The 16630-nt window shown below is 44.0% G+C and overlaps 3 protein-coding genes across 3 annotated transcripts in view; 1 reads left to right on the forward strand and 2 right to left on the reverse strand.

The window, feature by feature from the left end:
- Positions 1 to 284: 284 nt before the first annotated feature.
- Positions 285 to 8975, reverse strand: prdm4 (PR domain containing 4). The gene is made up of 12 exons (XM_017493958.3): positions 8863 to 8975; positions 8602 to 8654; positions 6809 to 6930; positions 6190 to 6378; positions 4467 to 5201; positions 4212 to 4361; positions 3981 to 4099; positions 3643 to 3728; positions 3389 to 3516; positions 2826 to 3242; positions 2317 to 2485; positions 285 to 2169 (listed from the first exon to the last, which is right to left on the reverse strand). Exons 3-12 carry the CDS (start codon positions 6927 to 6929, stop codon positions 1836 to 1838), a joined length of 2448 nt encoding a protein of 815 aa, XP_017349447.1. The 5' UTR covers position 6930; positions 8602 to 8654; positions 8863 to 8975; the 3' UTR covers positions 285 to 1835.
- Positions 8976 to 9124: 149 nt separating this feature from the next.
- Positions 9125 to 14998, forward strand: psmc2 (proteasome 26S subunit, ATPase 2). Its single transcript, XM_017493961.3, has 12 exons — positions 9125 to 9299; positions 10478 to 10515; positions 10624 to 10705; positions 10790 to 10889; positions 11160 to 11291; positions 11400 to 11472; positions 12761 to 12856; positions 12945 to 13109; positions 13215 to 13302; positions 14076 to 14278; positions 14520 to 14616; positions 14735 to 14998. Exons 1-12 carry the CDS (start codon positions 9230 to 9232, stop codon positions 14890 to 14892), a joined length of 1302 nt encoding a protein of 433 aa, XP_017349450.1. The 5' UTR covers positions 9125 to 9229; the 3' UTR covers positions 14893 to 14998.
- A 178-nt stretch (positions 14999 to 15176) lies between these two features.
- slc26a5 (solute carrier family 26 member 5) overlaps positions 15177 to 16630 on the reverse strand; it is a 19364-nt gene continuing 17910 nt past the window's right edge. Inside the window, exon 19 of the mRNA XM_053688185.1 lies at positions 15177 to 16630. This exon is cut by the window's right edge and continues 145 nt beyond it. Within this exon, the coding sequence (XP_053544160.1) occupies positions 16588 to 16630 (43 nt within the window). The 3' untranslated portion in view covers positions 15177 to 16587.

Genomic DNA, 16630 nt, shown 5'->3' on the forward strand with positions numbered 1-16630 from the left:
AGCTTCTATAGCGCTTATCCTTCAGGGTCACGGGGAACGTGGAGTCTATCCCAGGGAGCATCGGACACAAGGCGGGGTACACGTTGAACGGGGTGCCAATCCATCACAGGACACAATGACATACACACCCACACACCCATTCATACACTTGGACTTGGACAATCAGCTTACCGTGCATGTCTTTGGACTGGGGGAGGAAACCGGAGTACCCGGAGGAACCCCCACCAAGCCACCGTGCGCCCTGTTATAATATAACAGAATGGAAATGTACAACAAACTGAATCTGCATTGTAGCGAACAAGATTTATAGAAATTAATTTATTTATAAATGACCTCATTTCATAACGGATGGCGGTTTTACGCACTGAAATTATACAAATAAATAACAACTAAGGCAAAGTGTGACAAAAGTACCGACTTCACCGAACTGATAAACATTAAAATGGCAGCGTTTCAGGAATTGTTCCATAAACCAGAGCTTACAAATAATGGGGTCCTTCCTATTTTCCCCAGGGTCCTATATTCCCCAGCACGCAGGACCCTTTGTCATGTGTTCGTTATGTATCCCAGTCCAATATTCTGTTAACACACATTAAGTAAACTTTTCAAAAAGCTCTTATGTAGTCAGGACTCCTTTAACCTTTCAGCTTTAAACACCGAGGAGCATAGGACCCTGGGACCCTGACTCCATGACTCCAACCATTTGTTTAGTTCCCTCAAGTCTAGGCCTATTATACTGAGAGCCATATGACAGTGCTGCGGAACAGAAAACCTCTGACGAGTTCCCATAATAACCCGTCTCATGTTAAGCGAATGTTCTCTATGGGAACATGTTTTTTTGTTTTTTTAGCTTCCCATAGAGTCCTGAAACCTGGAAACGAGTTAGCATTTTAGCCCTTCCGGTTCCATCGTCCCGAAGTCAACGGGTTGTCTGATTGGGTTTTTGGTTAAACGCCTGAAATAACGTCTGTGGTTAACACAAGCTCGAGATATCTTCACGTTTTACTCTACGACGTAAAATACACCAGTAATACCACACTCGTGATTTTAAAAAACAAAACAAAAACAAATAATAATAAAAAAAAAAAAAACTTTTACGTGTCTTGAAAAAGCCGGTTGCTAACAAGTGGTTAATGGGACTACAGAAGGTGTCGGGAACGTTAAACGTCATCACGCCGAACAGGAAAACTCATCTACTACTCGCGCTCTTGCAAACTATTCCAACTCAAACTTCCCGACTTGTACATTTAACAGTTTATGGTATTTTCCAATCGTAGTGTTTTTTCCCAATTGTAATGCTATAAAGCTTTGACATTGAAGTAGTGCGATCGCGGTGTACTTCGTTTATAGCCGTTTATAACTCTTTTTTTTTTTCCTTCTGTCGAATATGCTTAAGCCGCAAAATTCATAGAAGCTGTGTTCTTTTGCGAAGATTATCTTGATGAACGAAACGTGTACGGATTCTAAAGTTTTGTTGGAGCTTATTTTCTCCAATGGAAAAATCCTACGGGCTTTTTGTCGAGGGAACCGGGGTGATGCTAACTTCCGGGTTGTCGGACAAAAATACGTCATCGCTGCAGCAATCGATCACGTGCTATGTAGAGCTGGGGAATGTAGGACCCTGGGAACTGGGGAACACAGGAGCCTTTGTCATGTGTTTATTACGTGCCATAGAAATCTTGGGAACATAGGACCCTGGGAACGTAGAGACGCTCCCCAAATGATTTGGCACGTCAGAAGGTCTGAAACAGAATGTAAACTGAGTTAAAAAAAAAAAAAAAGCACTAAATAAAGTGTAGCTTAAGCGAGGCAGATTGCAAAATCACAGTGAGCGGTTAAAGAGTCTTCTCTGAGGAAAAGCCCGCCATGCCAATATCGCACGCTTTTCTCTCGTCTGGTCCTATTAAATCTCTTTCCTGTTCTTCGTCTGGTTCTTCTTCCTCGTCCCCGTCTTCCTCCTCGCCTTCGTCTTCGTGAGCGGCCCCTCTGCCTGTCTTTGGGCCTTTGCAGATTTTCAGGTGGCGTGTCAGATGGTATTTCGTAAGGAAGCCCTTGTTGCATTTTTCACAGATGAAGTCCCTTTTCCCGTCGTGGGAGTTCAGGTGCTTTTTTAAGTGATCGGTTTTGAGGAACTGCTTGTCGCACTTCGGGCAGGTGATCTGACGGTCGCTGCAGAAAAAAAAAACCCCCCGCCAAAAACAACAAACAGACACAGGAGGTTAAAGAGATGCGATATCTGTACAATGCTGGACTGGCTACACCCACGAGAGACAAATAAACAATCAAACAAGACTTAAAAATGTACGCGTCCCTTACAGCGAGTGCGAGTACATGTGCTGCTTGAGATCCTGTTTCCTGTTGAACGTCTTGTCACAGTGGTCACACTTGATGTTCTTGGTCGGCGTGTGAATCACCATGTGGGACGCTACGTGGGCTTTCTGGGTGAAGGACTTTCCACACACACTGCACCGGAAGTTCTTCTGACCTATAGAACGAGGGTAGATCAAATCGTCACACATCACCGAACGGACAAATGCCATTTTCTAAGATCAGGCTTAACGGAGTCGGTCGGGGGCGCCAAAACTTTTTAGCAGCATGCATGCGACATGCCGTGCTAAATACTAATTCGGCATAAAAATACATAAATGAAAGAGACAAAAACCACGTTTTTGAATCCTCAGTAGATGTTCTACGGAAGCTTCTAGACTCTAGAAGGCACAAAAATGAGGCGGACTAAGGAATAAAAACACTCCGTTATGGAACGTCGATCAACACAGTTTTCTTCTTCTGACCAAACAGAACAAGTTCTGGGACTGATCTGGTACCTGTGTGGATTCTCAGATGCATCCTCAGGTTACTCGGGTCGCTGAAGGCTTTGCTGCAGTAGCTGCACTTGTGTGGCCTCACGCCCATGTGACCCATGAAGTGCACGTTGAGTTTGGTGGAGGTCGTGAACGCTCGCGAGCACATGCTGCATTTAAACTTCCTCTCTCTGCCGTGACGCTGACCGCTTCCACTGCTGGACTGACAGTCACCCTGAGACTGGCACTGCCACGGCGGAGACGAGGTGGTACTGGGGGCCTCGCTGGCCAGCTTCTCCTGGGGGTGGACGCCATGAGTGGGGTCTTCCTGGGAGGGGCTGTGGCTGTGGGCGTGGCTGCTGAGGTGAGATTTGAAGTCGGAGAAGGAGGCGCATTCTTTTCCACAGTGGCAGATTTGACCCTCTGGGACGCGGGGTACGCCTGCAAGATGGGTTACAGAAACAGCGTTATCCGGTAGCTCTACTAGTCAGGATCCTCTTTATTAAAACTGGTCGTGCTCTCTGGGTGGGAGGGGCACCATGTCTCGAATTCGTGGGAGAGCGTGAGAGATCGGGACGCTGTCTTACCCAGCTGTCTGCTGTATTCCCTGCTGTAATAGAACAACAGCTCGTGCTCGGGGAGGATCTCTCTGGACGTACAGAAGAACAGCTTCCCGTTATCAATATACGCCACCAGATTCTGCTCCTGTGTCGTCCTGCGGGGGGGGGACGACCCCAAAACAACGCCCACCAAAAAAACCCCAAAAAACCCCAAAATGATTTAAGTGAAAAGCCTCCGGGAGTACTGAGGTAATATTTATTCAGACCTCTGATCATGGTACCTTGCTTTTCTCACAAACATCATCCAGTTGCATTCGTTTTCGTCGGTCGTGACTATACAGAACTCCAAGATGTCGTTGTGGAACATCTGGAAATCAGAAACGTAAAGGTATGAAACTACACTCATAACTACAGCCATGACATTAAAACCTCCTGGCTAATATTGTGTAGGTCCACCCAAGTCCCCTCAAGACTTCTGAAGGTGTTCTGTGGTTATCTGGCAACGTTAAGACGTTAGAAGCAGATCCTTTACGTCGTGATTCGTCAGACCGGGCCACCTTCTTCCATTGCTCCGTTAATTTATTTACCGGTTATACATTTCCCCCAACAAAAGACTGACCTTCCAGATTTGAGGCGTGTCTTTATCAGTCCAGTCTGAGAGCTCGACGCTGCTGCAGTGCTGTCCAACCATTGGGCCGAAGCAGGTCCTGGTGGGAATCGTCTCCCGTACGAACACACCTGAGGGGATCGTGGTACATGTTGGTCATGTGAGATGCCACACTATAAGAACACACCATGCTGTACAGAAATGTTTCTTTTTTCGAATAAAGTTTGTCGTGTCTACACTGACCGTTGGGCTCATCAGCTACAGACACACGGAGGCACAGTGGGCGGGGCAAAGAGAGGCGGGCTCTGGTCTGAATGGGCGTGTCCGGGATAAATGTGACCGGTCCGTGTTCGGGACAGTCGGAGGTGTAAGAGCGCTCACATAAAGTGCACCCTGAACACACGTTCATTACAGGAAAACATTAACGATGAATTATAAGATTCACGCTACGTGAGGTGTCGTAAAACGTTTATGAAGCATTGTTATTGTTTAACTTACAAATCGTGAAAGCAGTGGTCATGTTCTCTTTGTTTGCGCTGGCGTTCTCCAGATGTAGGGTGGAGTTGACCAGGACGAGACTGTTATCCGGCCCGAGCGAGACCTCGGCGGTGATCGGGGACACGTTTACGGGCTCCAGTACCATGCCTGAGCTGTGCAGCGATACAGATTCGAGCTGAGTCTGCGGCGCCATGGCCCCGGTGAGCACCACGCTGACTACGCCCGAGCTCAGCTCACCGTTAGAGTGCAGAGCTTCGCTCAGGGTTCCTGGAGCTCCGGTTCCTGAGCTGCTCCCTACACGTCCACTCATGTGCTCCTGCTCCATCACCACGGGCAGCTCCAGTCCGGGGCCGTGAAGAGCCATGACGCCTCCCTCCAGGCTCTCGTGGGGTTGATTCCTGCTGCCGAGAGGCTGCTGCGCGTCCGCCGTCACTACCACGCCGTCCATGGTGGCTAGCTCTTCCCCCATCCCGTCAGGAGACATGGGGCTGTTCACACGCGACTCCATCGCCAGTCCAGTAGCGTCTAGCTGCACCTCATGAGCGCCGCCCTGGTGGAGGTCGGCCTGCCGTGAATCTATGGACACCAGGCCTTGTTCTAAATGTCCGCCTGGGCCGCTGTAAGGGTCGAGGGATGAAGGGTTGTTGTTGGGCACGGACAGAGCAGCGTCCATGTTGAGGCTGCTGGGGTGGATGTACTGCGGCGGAGGACGATCGGCCAAATACGACAAAATACCTACAGGGGCCCAAAAACAACAAACAAGAAAACCCCAAGGTCAGAATCTTTTTTTTTCCACTTTGTTTCTGTCTATTTAATATTTGCTTGTTGCGTTTAGGGCTGGGCGATATCACAGGTTTATATTAATGCACTCGTTTTAATAGGCTGGCCGCGCTCTTTTGGGAGGGAGGAGCATAGTCTCTCTCTCTCTCTCACCTGTCAATCAGTGTCAGTGACTCTATCCAATCGTGGGCGTCTGTGAGCTCGTGCATGTGGAGGGCAGATTTCCTGCTTTCCTATCTATTCGAAAACACGCATCTGACGCTGCATATTTCTCGGAGGAAGCGCGTTTCATCCTCGTATGATAGGTGGGAGCTGCCTAAGACCAAATTGTGAAGAAAAAAAACGAAACAAACTGGTTTCACGGACGTTCGACAATATCAAATCGAACTGTGAACGGATAAAAATACAACACGTCGTAACTGCGGGCGCGTTTCTGTTGTGTAAGATGAAATAAAGCGCTGTCGGGACGTGCTGCTATAGGAAAACGATCAACGTCGGGGTGGTAAGAGTAGCTCTGCGTCGGAAAGTTTTGGCACCCCCAGGAAAATTCCTCGCGACGTCTTTAACTCATTCCAAACAAAAAATAATAATAATAATGTTGGAGTTAAGCGCTCTAGAAAGAAAGAGATCCCGTTCCGTTCGAAACGTCACGGAGCGACCGTTGCCGTGACGATAAAAGCGTTCGGTCTCGTTTGCATGGTTCTGGTGTAGAACTTTGGCGTGAACAGTTTGGAAGTTTCTCCGCGAGTTATTCATTCGAAAGAATTTCTCGTTTAAAAACAAAAATAAAATCATACAGCTTTAAAACAAGATTATTTTTAAACGCGACACGCTTTTTGCTTTCGTTTGTTCGTATATATCGTGATGATGTGATATTCTTCGTATCGTATCGCTTCACCGTGAGTCTGAAACGAGGTAATAGAACGTCTCTGGAGTTCCTTACCCGGGAGGATGTGTCTGAAATAGCTGCTCTCCAGGTGAGGGTACGGAGGAGGAGGCAGGGTGTAGTTCCTCTCCGGAAGGCCACACATGACTCCTCGGTCTCCTAACGGCCCCATGGGTAACATCAGGGACAGCGCCGAGGGCAGCGGCCCGAGAGACGGCCCGAGGCTCGGTATGGCGACCGGCATTCCTGCCGAAGGAGCAGAGAGAGAAAGTGCATCAGAACTTTTTATAATCTAACAGCATACAACAGTGCAAATCCTTTATATTCCTAACCTGTTTACTCTTACAGTCACGTTATAACGCTTCTTATAACACGTTAAGTCAGGAATAAAACGCTCGCTGTGCTGCTGTTATAGGAAAAGAATCATTTTCTCATATATTCTTTAACAAGTCATGAATTGTATCCGTTTATCGTTCGTGAAACAAGTATACGTCACACATTAGAGTAGCTATAAACAGTCGTCCCCCGTCTCCAGCCTCTCTTTCTTTTCTTTTAACTCGGCTTCGGCGTGCTAACTGACAGGAAGTCCGCTGCGTCACTGATTATTTTCCTCTAACAGCACGACACATAGAGAGTGGGTTTTTAAAAAAAAGTAAAATGACTCAAGCGCTCGAACCTGGAGTGGCGATGGGGTTGTGGCTGTGAGTGGGCGAGGTAGGAAGGCCCAGGTGACCGGCGCTGACCGAGGACACGCTGAGCTGGTCCATGCCCACCGGACTGAGGTTCATGTCGTTCATGCTGAGCAGAAACGAGACGTCTGTGACACACGAAAGGAGAACTCCAACCAGAACGGCTGGCATATTAATCTTGAAGATAAGGTATGTTTATTGTCACTGAAGAAGTACAGTGGTGGACGTACGGTAGATGCAGATGCAGATCAGAGTAAAGGGACGGTATACGGTATACACCACCAGTCAAAAGTTTGTGGACACTCGACTGAAATGTTTCTCATGATGTTAAAAGCCTTTTGATCTGAAGGTGTGTGATTAAATGTTTGAATTCGGTGTCGTAGACGAAAATATCATCGTCCCGACGTCTTCATTTCCTTCATTAGAAAACGAACATTTTATTTACAAATGAATATTTGTTTAAACGGACGACTCGGAGAGAAATATTTCCGATAAGCGTCCGGTAAGAGTCCGGCGTCGGTGTGATGAACTCCTTTAATCCTGTTTAAAAAGCATCTCAGGGAAATTCCTCAAGAAATCGCTCGAGAAAACGCCAAGAATACATTTCTGGAAATTCTAAGCAAAAACCAAGTCTACTCTGAAGATGATAAAATACTCAATGATTTTGGATTTTTTTTTTTCCACAACATAATTCCCATCGTTCCATTTGTGTTACTCCAGAGTTTTGATGACTTTATTATTATTTTAAGATGTGGGAAAATAAAAATAAAGAATGAGCGTGTGTAAACTTTTGAGCGGTAGTGCACAATAATGGATGCAAATAACGACTCGTTCAAATGGACTTGTTTTTTTTTTTTTTTTTTTAAATTCCAAAAAATCGATTCGGATAAAGTCCAGTAAAAATAAAGAAAGTACAATGAGGTAGAAATAACAAATGAGTGATAAAGTACAAAAGTGCATGTGCAGAAGAAATCTGGAGCCATATTCGCAGTTAAATCGTGGAAAGATATCAAATAAATAAATAAATAAATAATCATGTGTGTACAGGTGTAAATGTAAGCGCAGTATTTATTTTTCTCGAGTAAACCTTTCGTCGACGTATCGTGTCGGCTGTTTCGTGTTCCTACCCACAATGCCATTCCTGGTAGATAGGGTGTCATCCCTACGTGAAGAGAGCAGCGCGATGCAGCGGCGCTTTAATGCTTTAGTTTGTCCGGCGGTCGCTCCGACTTCTCCACTCCTCCGACGGTGGAGTTCTCATTCATATCTCATCAAGAAGCTCTTGCGCCGTTATTTATTTATTTACTTTCTTTACAGCGAACCTCGATCGTTATAAACGTGCCTGCTATAACGATGTCCTGCGACACCAATGCGTCACACGATGAAAATATAAATAGTCCGGATATAAGATAATACGATATAAATACATATTGGATGTGTTTTTCGGGTGGAGTTTTGCGTCGACGTTATTCTTTAATCGTACTTTACGAGTTTGTAGCGAAGGATCCGCAGCCAAGGTCCTCACAAACAGTGTTAGTGCTGGGTCCATGTTTTTGAGACATGGGGTGGCAAAAGGGGGCCACAAGGGGTGCATAAGGGGCGTCAAGACTTATTTTAAGGTTGGCCACGCTTTTGAGAACAATTTATAGTCAATCAACATATACAGCATGGTACAAACACACAAATCCTGAACATCTCTCAGCAATAATACCTCGCATTAACATTGGAAACATTTTAAACATGTAAATGAATTCAATTTCAGCAGAACAGCAATGCTTACCTGAAAGTTTGTTGTCACTTATGGCACTGCGAGGTCTAGCTACATTTTTGCAACTAAAAAAAGAAACATTTCTTCAGTCGATAAATTTAATTCAGCTCTATATTACACAGAAATATCCAAACATGCATGTAGGATGAATGCACTGGGTTTCCTTTAATCATACAATCTATACAGCTTGTCTTAAACTCAGCACAATTCATTAAATTCCTGTGCATATTATTAACGCATTTGCAACACCAACCGCTTTTTAAATATACTTACATTAAGATCTAAAATTTTGACAAATTTGTTAAGAGAGAGAGAAAAAAACAATAATCAGAAGAAAACAATAACATGGCTCAAAGGTAAGCGAGACTCAAGGAGGGGCGAAAGAGTAGCCGTTTATCAAAATAAAAGACCTAAATGAAACGTTCAACGGCAATTACTGACTGAAAAGAGGAAGTGACTTTTATTTTTAATACCGGATATTTACACAGCCTGCATACGGGAAGTGAACCGGAAGTGAACGAATACGCTAGCTTAAAAAAAAAAAAAAAAAAAAAAAAAAAAAAACCTGCTGTGTAATCTTGCCTCCACTGCCACTGTAAAGAGAAGTTTAATCAAAATAAATACAAATAAATAAATAAAAATGCCGGATTATTTAGGAACCGAGCAGCGCAAAGTCAAAGAGGAGGAAAAGGATGACGGGCCAATTCGAGGTATATTCTTTATTTAAACAAAAAAAAAGTACAAAATTAGCATTTTATGTAGCTAGCATTTCCCGATGCATTGCTAACATACATATAAGCGCTTTGTAACCATAGTTATCATTTTTTATTTCTTTTTATTCCGATACAAAAATGTAAGTATAATTCTAAATGATCATATAGGTATGAAAGAATGACTAATATTTGATTGTTATTAGGTAACGACTGCATTCGATTAGGGAGCATTGGGTGCAAAAGTTTGTGCCCCCCGTGCGTTTCCGAATGGAAAAGTGTACATTATTTTAGACCATATTTACAAACATGTTCAATTTATTACCTGGCCCACATTCATAATATCGCAGCAACTGAGGTCCTCTTTATTATCGAGATGGAAATGTACACCCCCACTTAAAAGCAAAACAACAACCCAAAGCTCTATGAAATGAACCTGATTGTGTGATTAAAGGAAATCTCCACTCTGAAGCCTGTTAAACATGTTTATAGAGAAATATATCTTCGTGAGAAGTCTGAGGCTGTGCGTGTAATTTGTTTTCAGAGTAGTTTTGGGCGACTCCAAAATCCCAGAATGCAACGCAGGTGTAAGACCCTGAGTTGTGACAAAGACTCGATTTGGTTAGTTAGAGCTGGAAAGACACTACCCCCCCCTCCATATATATATATATATATATATATATATATATATATATATATATATATATATATATATATATATATATAAAGCATAAAAAAAATAAAATAAAATAAAAAAAACACTCCAAATAACACAACAAAATTAGTCAGTGATGGTTTTTATTTTGCCACTAGAGGCCGCCCTTGCAACCAGGAAACACTGTAAATGCCTCTAAAGACATGGTTATGTATCAAGATAATGAGGTTTTAGTCAGATCGCCCTTTCATACTGTACTGTAGTTAAAAGGGGAGCCAGGTTTCCTGATATTCCTCTTTTTCTCTCTCTCGCTGTCTTTCTCTCTTTCTTTCTCCCTTTCTCCCTCTCTCTGTCTCTCACTCTCTTTTTCTCCCTTTCTCTTTCTCTCTCACTCTGTCTCTCTCCGTTTACGTGTCCCAGTTAATAGCCACGTCATTTTAATGACTTTAAATGAATTCCTTTACCAAGCCAATTAATATTGTTCGTTCATCTGTGTTTTTCTCTCCTCCCCCGCCCCCTCTAGCTTTGGATGAAGGAGACATCGCTCTTCTAAAGACTTACGTGAGTACACTTTTGATTACCCGCGCCACTGTGGCGTGCGTGCGTACGTGCGTGCGTACGTATGTTACGTGAAACGATTAAAGCTGACGAGCGTTTGTTCACCTGCAGGGTCAGAGCACGTACTCTCGTCAGATCAAGCAAGTAGAGGACGACATCCAGCAGCTCCTCAAGAAGATCAACGAGCTCACAGGTAAGCGTGAGACGCGACCGCACAGAGAAATAGATCTCCTGACAGTCCATGCGTTGTAGTAAAACGTCCGCTCGGCTTGCGCAGGCATTAAGGAGTCGGATACGGGGTTGGCTCCGCCTGCGCTGTGGGACCTGGCTGCGGATAAACAGACGCTGCAGAGTGAACAGCCGCTGCAGGTGGCCAGGTAGGAGATCTACGCCTTCTCGTTCCTGTTCATTTTAATGTTCCTTTCCCTCAAAGCGGTAACGATCTGATTCTTGGGTTAGTTTATCAGCCAGACGTCTGTAGTACGTTTTTTACACGTCTTCTCGAACGACCGCAGCAGCAGAGAGTTTCGAGCGGGTTGTATTTCAGATGAACTACGATGTTTAAGACGTCTGGGCGGTCCAACCTGAGGGGGCATCTGTATGGAATCACATCACGCATACACTGTGACATATTTCTGACCGTTTAGGTGCACGAAGATCATCAACGCCGACTCGGAGGATCCGAAGTACATCATTAACGTCAAGCAGTTTGCCAAGTTCGTGGTGGATCTGAGCGATCAGGTCGCCCCGACTGACATCGAGGAAGGGATGAGAGTTGGGTACGTAGTGAAGATGCAAAACAATTCCGTGTGTGTTTATTTATATATATTTGTTCTCAGACGTTTGCTTTGCTTTAAGCCGATGTTTTGTCTCTTTTCGTCTTCCAGCGTCGACAGGAACAAGTACCAGATCCACATCCCACTGCCGCCCAAAATCGACCCCACTGTGACTATGATGCAGGTGAGGAACCAAGAGAGAAAACCCTAGACATTTATTTCGAAAGGTATTCAAGATGGCGCCGTGTTCGTGACAGTTCCTACCTACTGTACATGAGATATTTCGACTTATTTTCTACGTATTTACTAAATGTCCTTTTCTTTAAATTTATTTTCTATAAATTTATTTTCACAATATATCCTATCCTATACTCTCTCTCTCTCTCTCTCTCTCTCTCTCTCTCTATATATATATATATATATATATATATATATATATATATATATATATATATATATATATATATATACTCTATACTATACTATACTTTCCTTTTTGGATTGCTGCCTTAATCTGTGAATTTTCCTCTGCTATCTGTCTGTCTATCTATCTATCTATCTGTCTGTCTACCTGTCTATCTATCTATCTGTCTGCCTGTCTGTCTACCTGTCTATCTATCTGTCCATCTGTCTACCTGTCTGTCTGTCTGTCTGTCTATCTATCTATGTATCTGTCTGCCTATTTGTCTATCTGTCTTTCTCTGTCTGTCTGTCTGTCTGTCTATCTTTCTATCTATCGATTAATCAATCTCTCACTCTCTCGCTCAGGCTAACAGGAACTTACACACACTAGCAGTGAGGTTACGTCCCGTCAGCAAGCTACATTTTTACTTGTCAATACGATTCTCTATCTACAGCCAGTCTATAAACGTTTACACCATGGTCTGTCCGAACACTCGGTTCTGATTGGCTGGAAGGTGTGCGATCAAACAGTCGAGCGCACAGGTAGTTCCTTTCAGTTTAATCACCGGTGAAAATGAACGCGCTGATTTTAAACACCTGTAACCATAGTAACATACAGTTCAACTGGCAGCTTCCTTATTAGTAGAGACGCGGCACAGACACAGGTAATTCACACATGCACAATCTCTCTCTCTCTCGCTCTCTCGTAAGTATTTATTATAATTCATTAATTCATCCTACTTATTATAAATTCTTCCACTAAACAGGTCACTTCCAGTTCTTGCTTACGTTCCAGCAGCTATAAACTGCTAGAAATAGTTCCCTCGCCGTAAAAAAAAAAGTGTAAAGTGCTCTGTCCTGAAGATGGCGCAAAACTTAGTTACAGCTTTACTTCTGGAACTGGAGACTCCTTCCATAAACGTTAAACAGATCTTTCCTTACGTAAAGAAAGGGTCACCGTGTTAACAGTCAGAATAGAGAATTTACGGACGTTGTTCTAGTGAGTACAGTACAGCTCTCGGAGAATGAAATACTCTGGATTTAACCAACAAATCCGTGTCCGCGAACAGGTGGAGGAGAAGCCGGACGTGACCTACAGCGACGTCGGAGGTTGTAAAGAGCAGATCGAGAAGCTCAGGGAAGTGGTGGAGACCCCGCTGCTGCATGTACGTCATCATCTGAACTTCAAAATGAACTTCTGTGTTTCCGCTTCTTCCCGCTCTGAACCCGTTTCTCTCTTCCTGTCCCGTTCAGCCGGAGCGGTTTGTGAACCTGGGCATCGAGCCTCCTAAAGGCGTGCTGCTGTTCGGACCTCCGGGAACCGGGAAAACCCTGTGCGCTCGTGCCGTGGCCAATCGCACGGACGCCTGCTTCATCAGAGTCATCGGCTCCGAGCTGGTCCAGAAGTACGTGGGAGAGGTGAGGACGCCGCCGACGCCGCCACCGCCGCGCACACCGCGAACGTCGCGCCGATCACACGGGCGTTGCGTCGTTAACGGAATTTTCCCCTCTCTTCGGTTTTAGGGCGCTCGTATGGTTCGGGAACTGTTCGAGATGGCCAGGACCAAGAAGGCGTGCCTCATCTTCTTTGATGAAATCGATGCTATCGGAGGTAACGATTCTCGCTCATCGCGAGTTTAACCCTCAGACCCGACTGCCGCATTGATATGAATCTGGAACAGCTGTTTAGGTGTTTTTTTTTTTCTTTCCAATTTTTGTTTTTTTAACTCGCTGACCCCCAGAAGTGCCGCCCCTTTCCCTGTCATTTCTCCTTTCACTAACATTAGTAATCTTTCCTCGCTTTCTATTAGTTTACAGTTCATACAGTTGACGAACGTTAGGTCTCTAACAGTTTGACGTGTGAAAGATTCCCGCCCATGTTCGTGAAGCTCCGCCCACAGGATATTCATTGGCCCGTAGAGTGTGTATAAAATGACTGACGGGAGGCCAAACAGATTTTTAAAAGAAAAGATCTCATCATGTTCTCCATATCTTATTGTTTGTACAAATGAGGAATTTTCAGACAAAAATGGTTTTTAAAAAAAGCCTACAATGAAGTGGGAGTGAAAATCATTTGAATGGTGTTAATAATTATAATAAGACGTGTTCGATCGGTACGGTCAAGTGCGCTGCAGTGTTTTTTAATCTCAGAAGTGCTTTGTAAAAGGACTAGATTGAAAATACAGTGGTTTGTTTGGGGTATTTGGTGGGGCAGGGGTATTACTGTGATTTTAGTATCTCTGATTGAGTTGCGACCTCAACTCTTCTTAATAAGGGTTCATTTTTGAGAATTCCCAAATAAAAGAAACGTCCGAGTTCTGGTGGCGTGAACGTCATTTTTAATTGAAGGCGTTGTGTGTGTGTGTGTGTGACGCCGCTGTGCAGGAGCGCGTTTTGATGACGGCGCTGGAGGAGATAACGAGGTTCAGAGGACCATGCTGGAGCTCATCAACCAGCTGGACGGCTTCGACCCCAGAGGAAACATCAAGGTCCTGATGGCCACCAACCGACCCGACACTCTGGACCCGGCTCTCATGAGACCCGGTCGTCTGGACCGAAAGATCGAATTCAGCCTGCCTGACCTGGAGGTGAGAACTTTTAATTAAAAAAAAAAAAAAAAAATCTCGCAGCCTTGAGCGTTCAGACGTTGGTCAGGGATCTCTCCGCATTCTATTATAATTTTGTAAGTATCGATACTAGATTATAGCTTTGAGAACGATGTCGCCATGGCGACGCTTCAAGAAGGTTTGCAGAGCATCAGACCAAATGCAACACTCATGTTTTTGTTTGTTTGTTTGTTTTGTTTGTTTATTTATTTATTTATCCCAGGGCCGCACTCACATCTTCAAGATTCACGCTCGCTCCATGAGCGTAGAGAGAGACATCCGGTTCGAGCTGCTGGCTCGCCTCTGTCCCAACAGCACAGGTACGGCCATTCTCATTTTTTAATCGCACTTTATTTATTTAGTTTAAAAAAACATAACACAGTAGGTGTGAAACTTCAATCCCAGACTGACCCCGTGTCTGTAAACCCCGTGGTCTAGGCGCGGAGATCCGGAGCGTGTGCACGGAGGCGGGCATGTTCGCCATCAGAGCTCGCAGGAAAATCGCCACGGAGAAAGATTTCCTCGAAGCCGTGAACAAAGTCATCAAGTCCTACGCCAAGTTCAGCGCCACCCCGAGATACATGACCTACAACTAAACCCGCGTTCGCTTCCCGGGAGAAACGCTCAAACTGTGCGTTTCGTCATCGCCCCGTTCTTTTCTTTGGTGTGTTAATAAATAAATAAATACATACATAAATACCACCCTCATTCTTGTCATCCTGAGTGGAGGAGGGAAAAAAAAGTGCAAGATAAAAGCACAGAATCAGTTTGGATTTGATATATTTCCTTTTATTATACAAAATACCTCTAAAAAGCACAAAATAGTGTTAGGTTTATATAGAACTACACAGCTTCAGTGTAACACGGTTTCATAACAAGCCCCACACACACACACACACACACACACCACTTTTATTTTTAACATTCACAATAATACATGAAACAAATGTGAAGAATAATTTGAACAATTTCATAACAGTATCAATCAGTCTGGATTTTTTTGGCAGATGAATAAACATACAATAACTTACGTTTATAACACAGTCTCTCTGGACCTGCTCCCTGGAAATCGAAATCCAGGGAAAAGTACAAAACACACACACACACACACACAAGCATCTTAAATAGAAAATTTGATCTTCACCAGCATTTCGACTATAAACTATAACACTGTAACAGCTTCCGAGCTTTTGTTTTTCCTCACACGTTAAATCTACACGTCAGGAAGTAAAGAACCAGACACTGTAACCATAGCAACGCCCTTCAGCGTCCCCGGTGTCCGTTAGCGTACGCTCTGGAGTCGATTCTCAGTAACACGGATGAAATAAAGATCGTTTCGACACGGTGTAAATCTCCTCGTATTCACTCACTGGCACTTTGTGCTGCGATTTGATTGGTCAGGAGGTAGAGAAGCGCTTGACGTCAGTCAAAAGTCGGAGAAGTGTGACGGGGAAGGAATACGTGAACGAGTCATTTATTTCCTTATACGCTTGGTTATTAAAGTCGTCGTTCCTTCGTCTGAATGTTTTGCTATTACTAATATTTTTGGTTTGGTTTTGGTCACGTTTTAAATAATCGTTTAAATAAAATGGCACCGAAATAAAAACAATAGAATCCATCACAGAAATGAAATTCTAATGGTTTCCACTACAAATAACAAGCTATTAGCTAACCAGTAAAACCATTACAGGTCCTTAATGGTATCCACTAGACATAACATGCCACCGATAGAAGGCAAGGAATTACCAGTAGACACCCGCAGGGACTGTTGTAGTTTCCATTAAAACCATTAGAAAATTCTATGAGGGTTTCTATCGTGTCTTTCAGCAGTATAGTCACATTATTATTATTATTATTATTATTATTATTATTATTATTATTATTATTATTATTATAAACTGATTAATTAAAAAGGTCACCAAATAAAGCCGCTTAAAGCTTCTCTCACAGGGTTACATGTACAACATCTGCACATGGCTAGTGATTGAGGGGAGAAAAAAACAAAAACAAAAACAAACCAAGTATGAAAACACCTTAAAACTCAGTTTTCCCCCAAAGAGTGCATTCTGTCAAAAAAACCAAACATACATCGGATTGCTAAAGAAGTAGGAGTCCGAGTCCGAGTCCACATCCGTGTGTGTACCCGAGTGCAGTGTTGTGTTCGTAGAGAACGTGTTTTACTCACGCAGACGCGAGAGGAGTTTAAAGGCAGGCGATGTTACAGATAGAAAAGTGCTCAACGTCTCTAGGTCCTAGTTCTTCTAAATGCTTTTGTACTCATAAAACGCTGGTCATTCCTGCCCTTCAGAAGAGCACTTCCTGTTTCCTGTGTGC

This window comes from Ictalurus punctatus, chromosome 19 (assembly GCF_001660625.3).
Source record: "Ictalurus punctatus breed USDA103 chromosome 19, Coco_2.0, whole genome shotgun sequence".
In the NCBI taxonomy this organism is placed as follows: domain Eukaryota; kingdom Metazoa; phylum Chordata; class Actinopteri; order Siluriformes; family Ictaluridae; genus Ictalurus; species Ictalurus punctatus.

Excerpts from the sequence above, each read along its gene's own strand:
- prdm4 (XM_017493958.3), bottom strand. The coding sequence starts at position 6,929 with ATGAACGACATGAACCTCAGTCCGGTGGGCATGGACCAGCTCAGCGTG. Across the intron at positions 4,100-4,211 it reads TGTAGCTGATGAGCCCAACG|GTGTGTTCGTACGGGAGACG; the intron begins GTCAGTGTAGAC and ends CGATCCCCTCAG. Across the intron at positions 2,170-2,316 it reads CACATGTACTCGCACTCGCT|CGACCGTCAGATCACCTGCC; the intron begins GTAAGGGACGCG and ends TTTTTTCTGCAG.
- psmc2 (XM_017493961.3), top strand. The coding sequence starts at position 9,230 with ATGCCGGATTATTTAGGAACCGAGCAGCGCAAAGTCAAAGAGGAGGAA. Across the intron at positions 10,516-10,623 it reads TCGCTCTTCTAAAGACTTAC|GGTCAGAGCACGTACTCTCG; the intron begins GTGAGTACACTT and ends GTTCACCTGCAG. Across the intron at positions 10,890-11,159 it reads CAGCCGCTGCAGGTGGCCAG|GTGCACGAAGATCATCAACG; the intron begins GTAGGAGATCTA and ends CTGACCGTTTAG.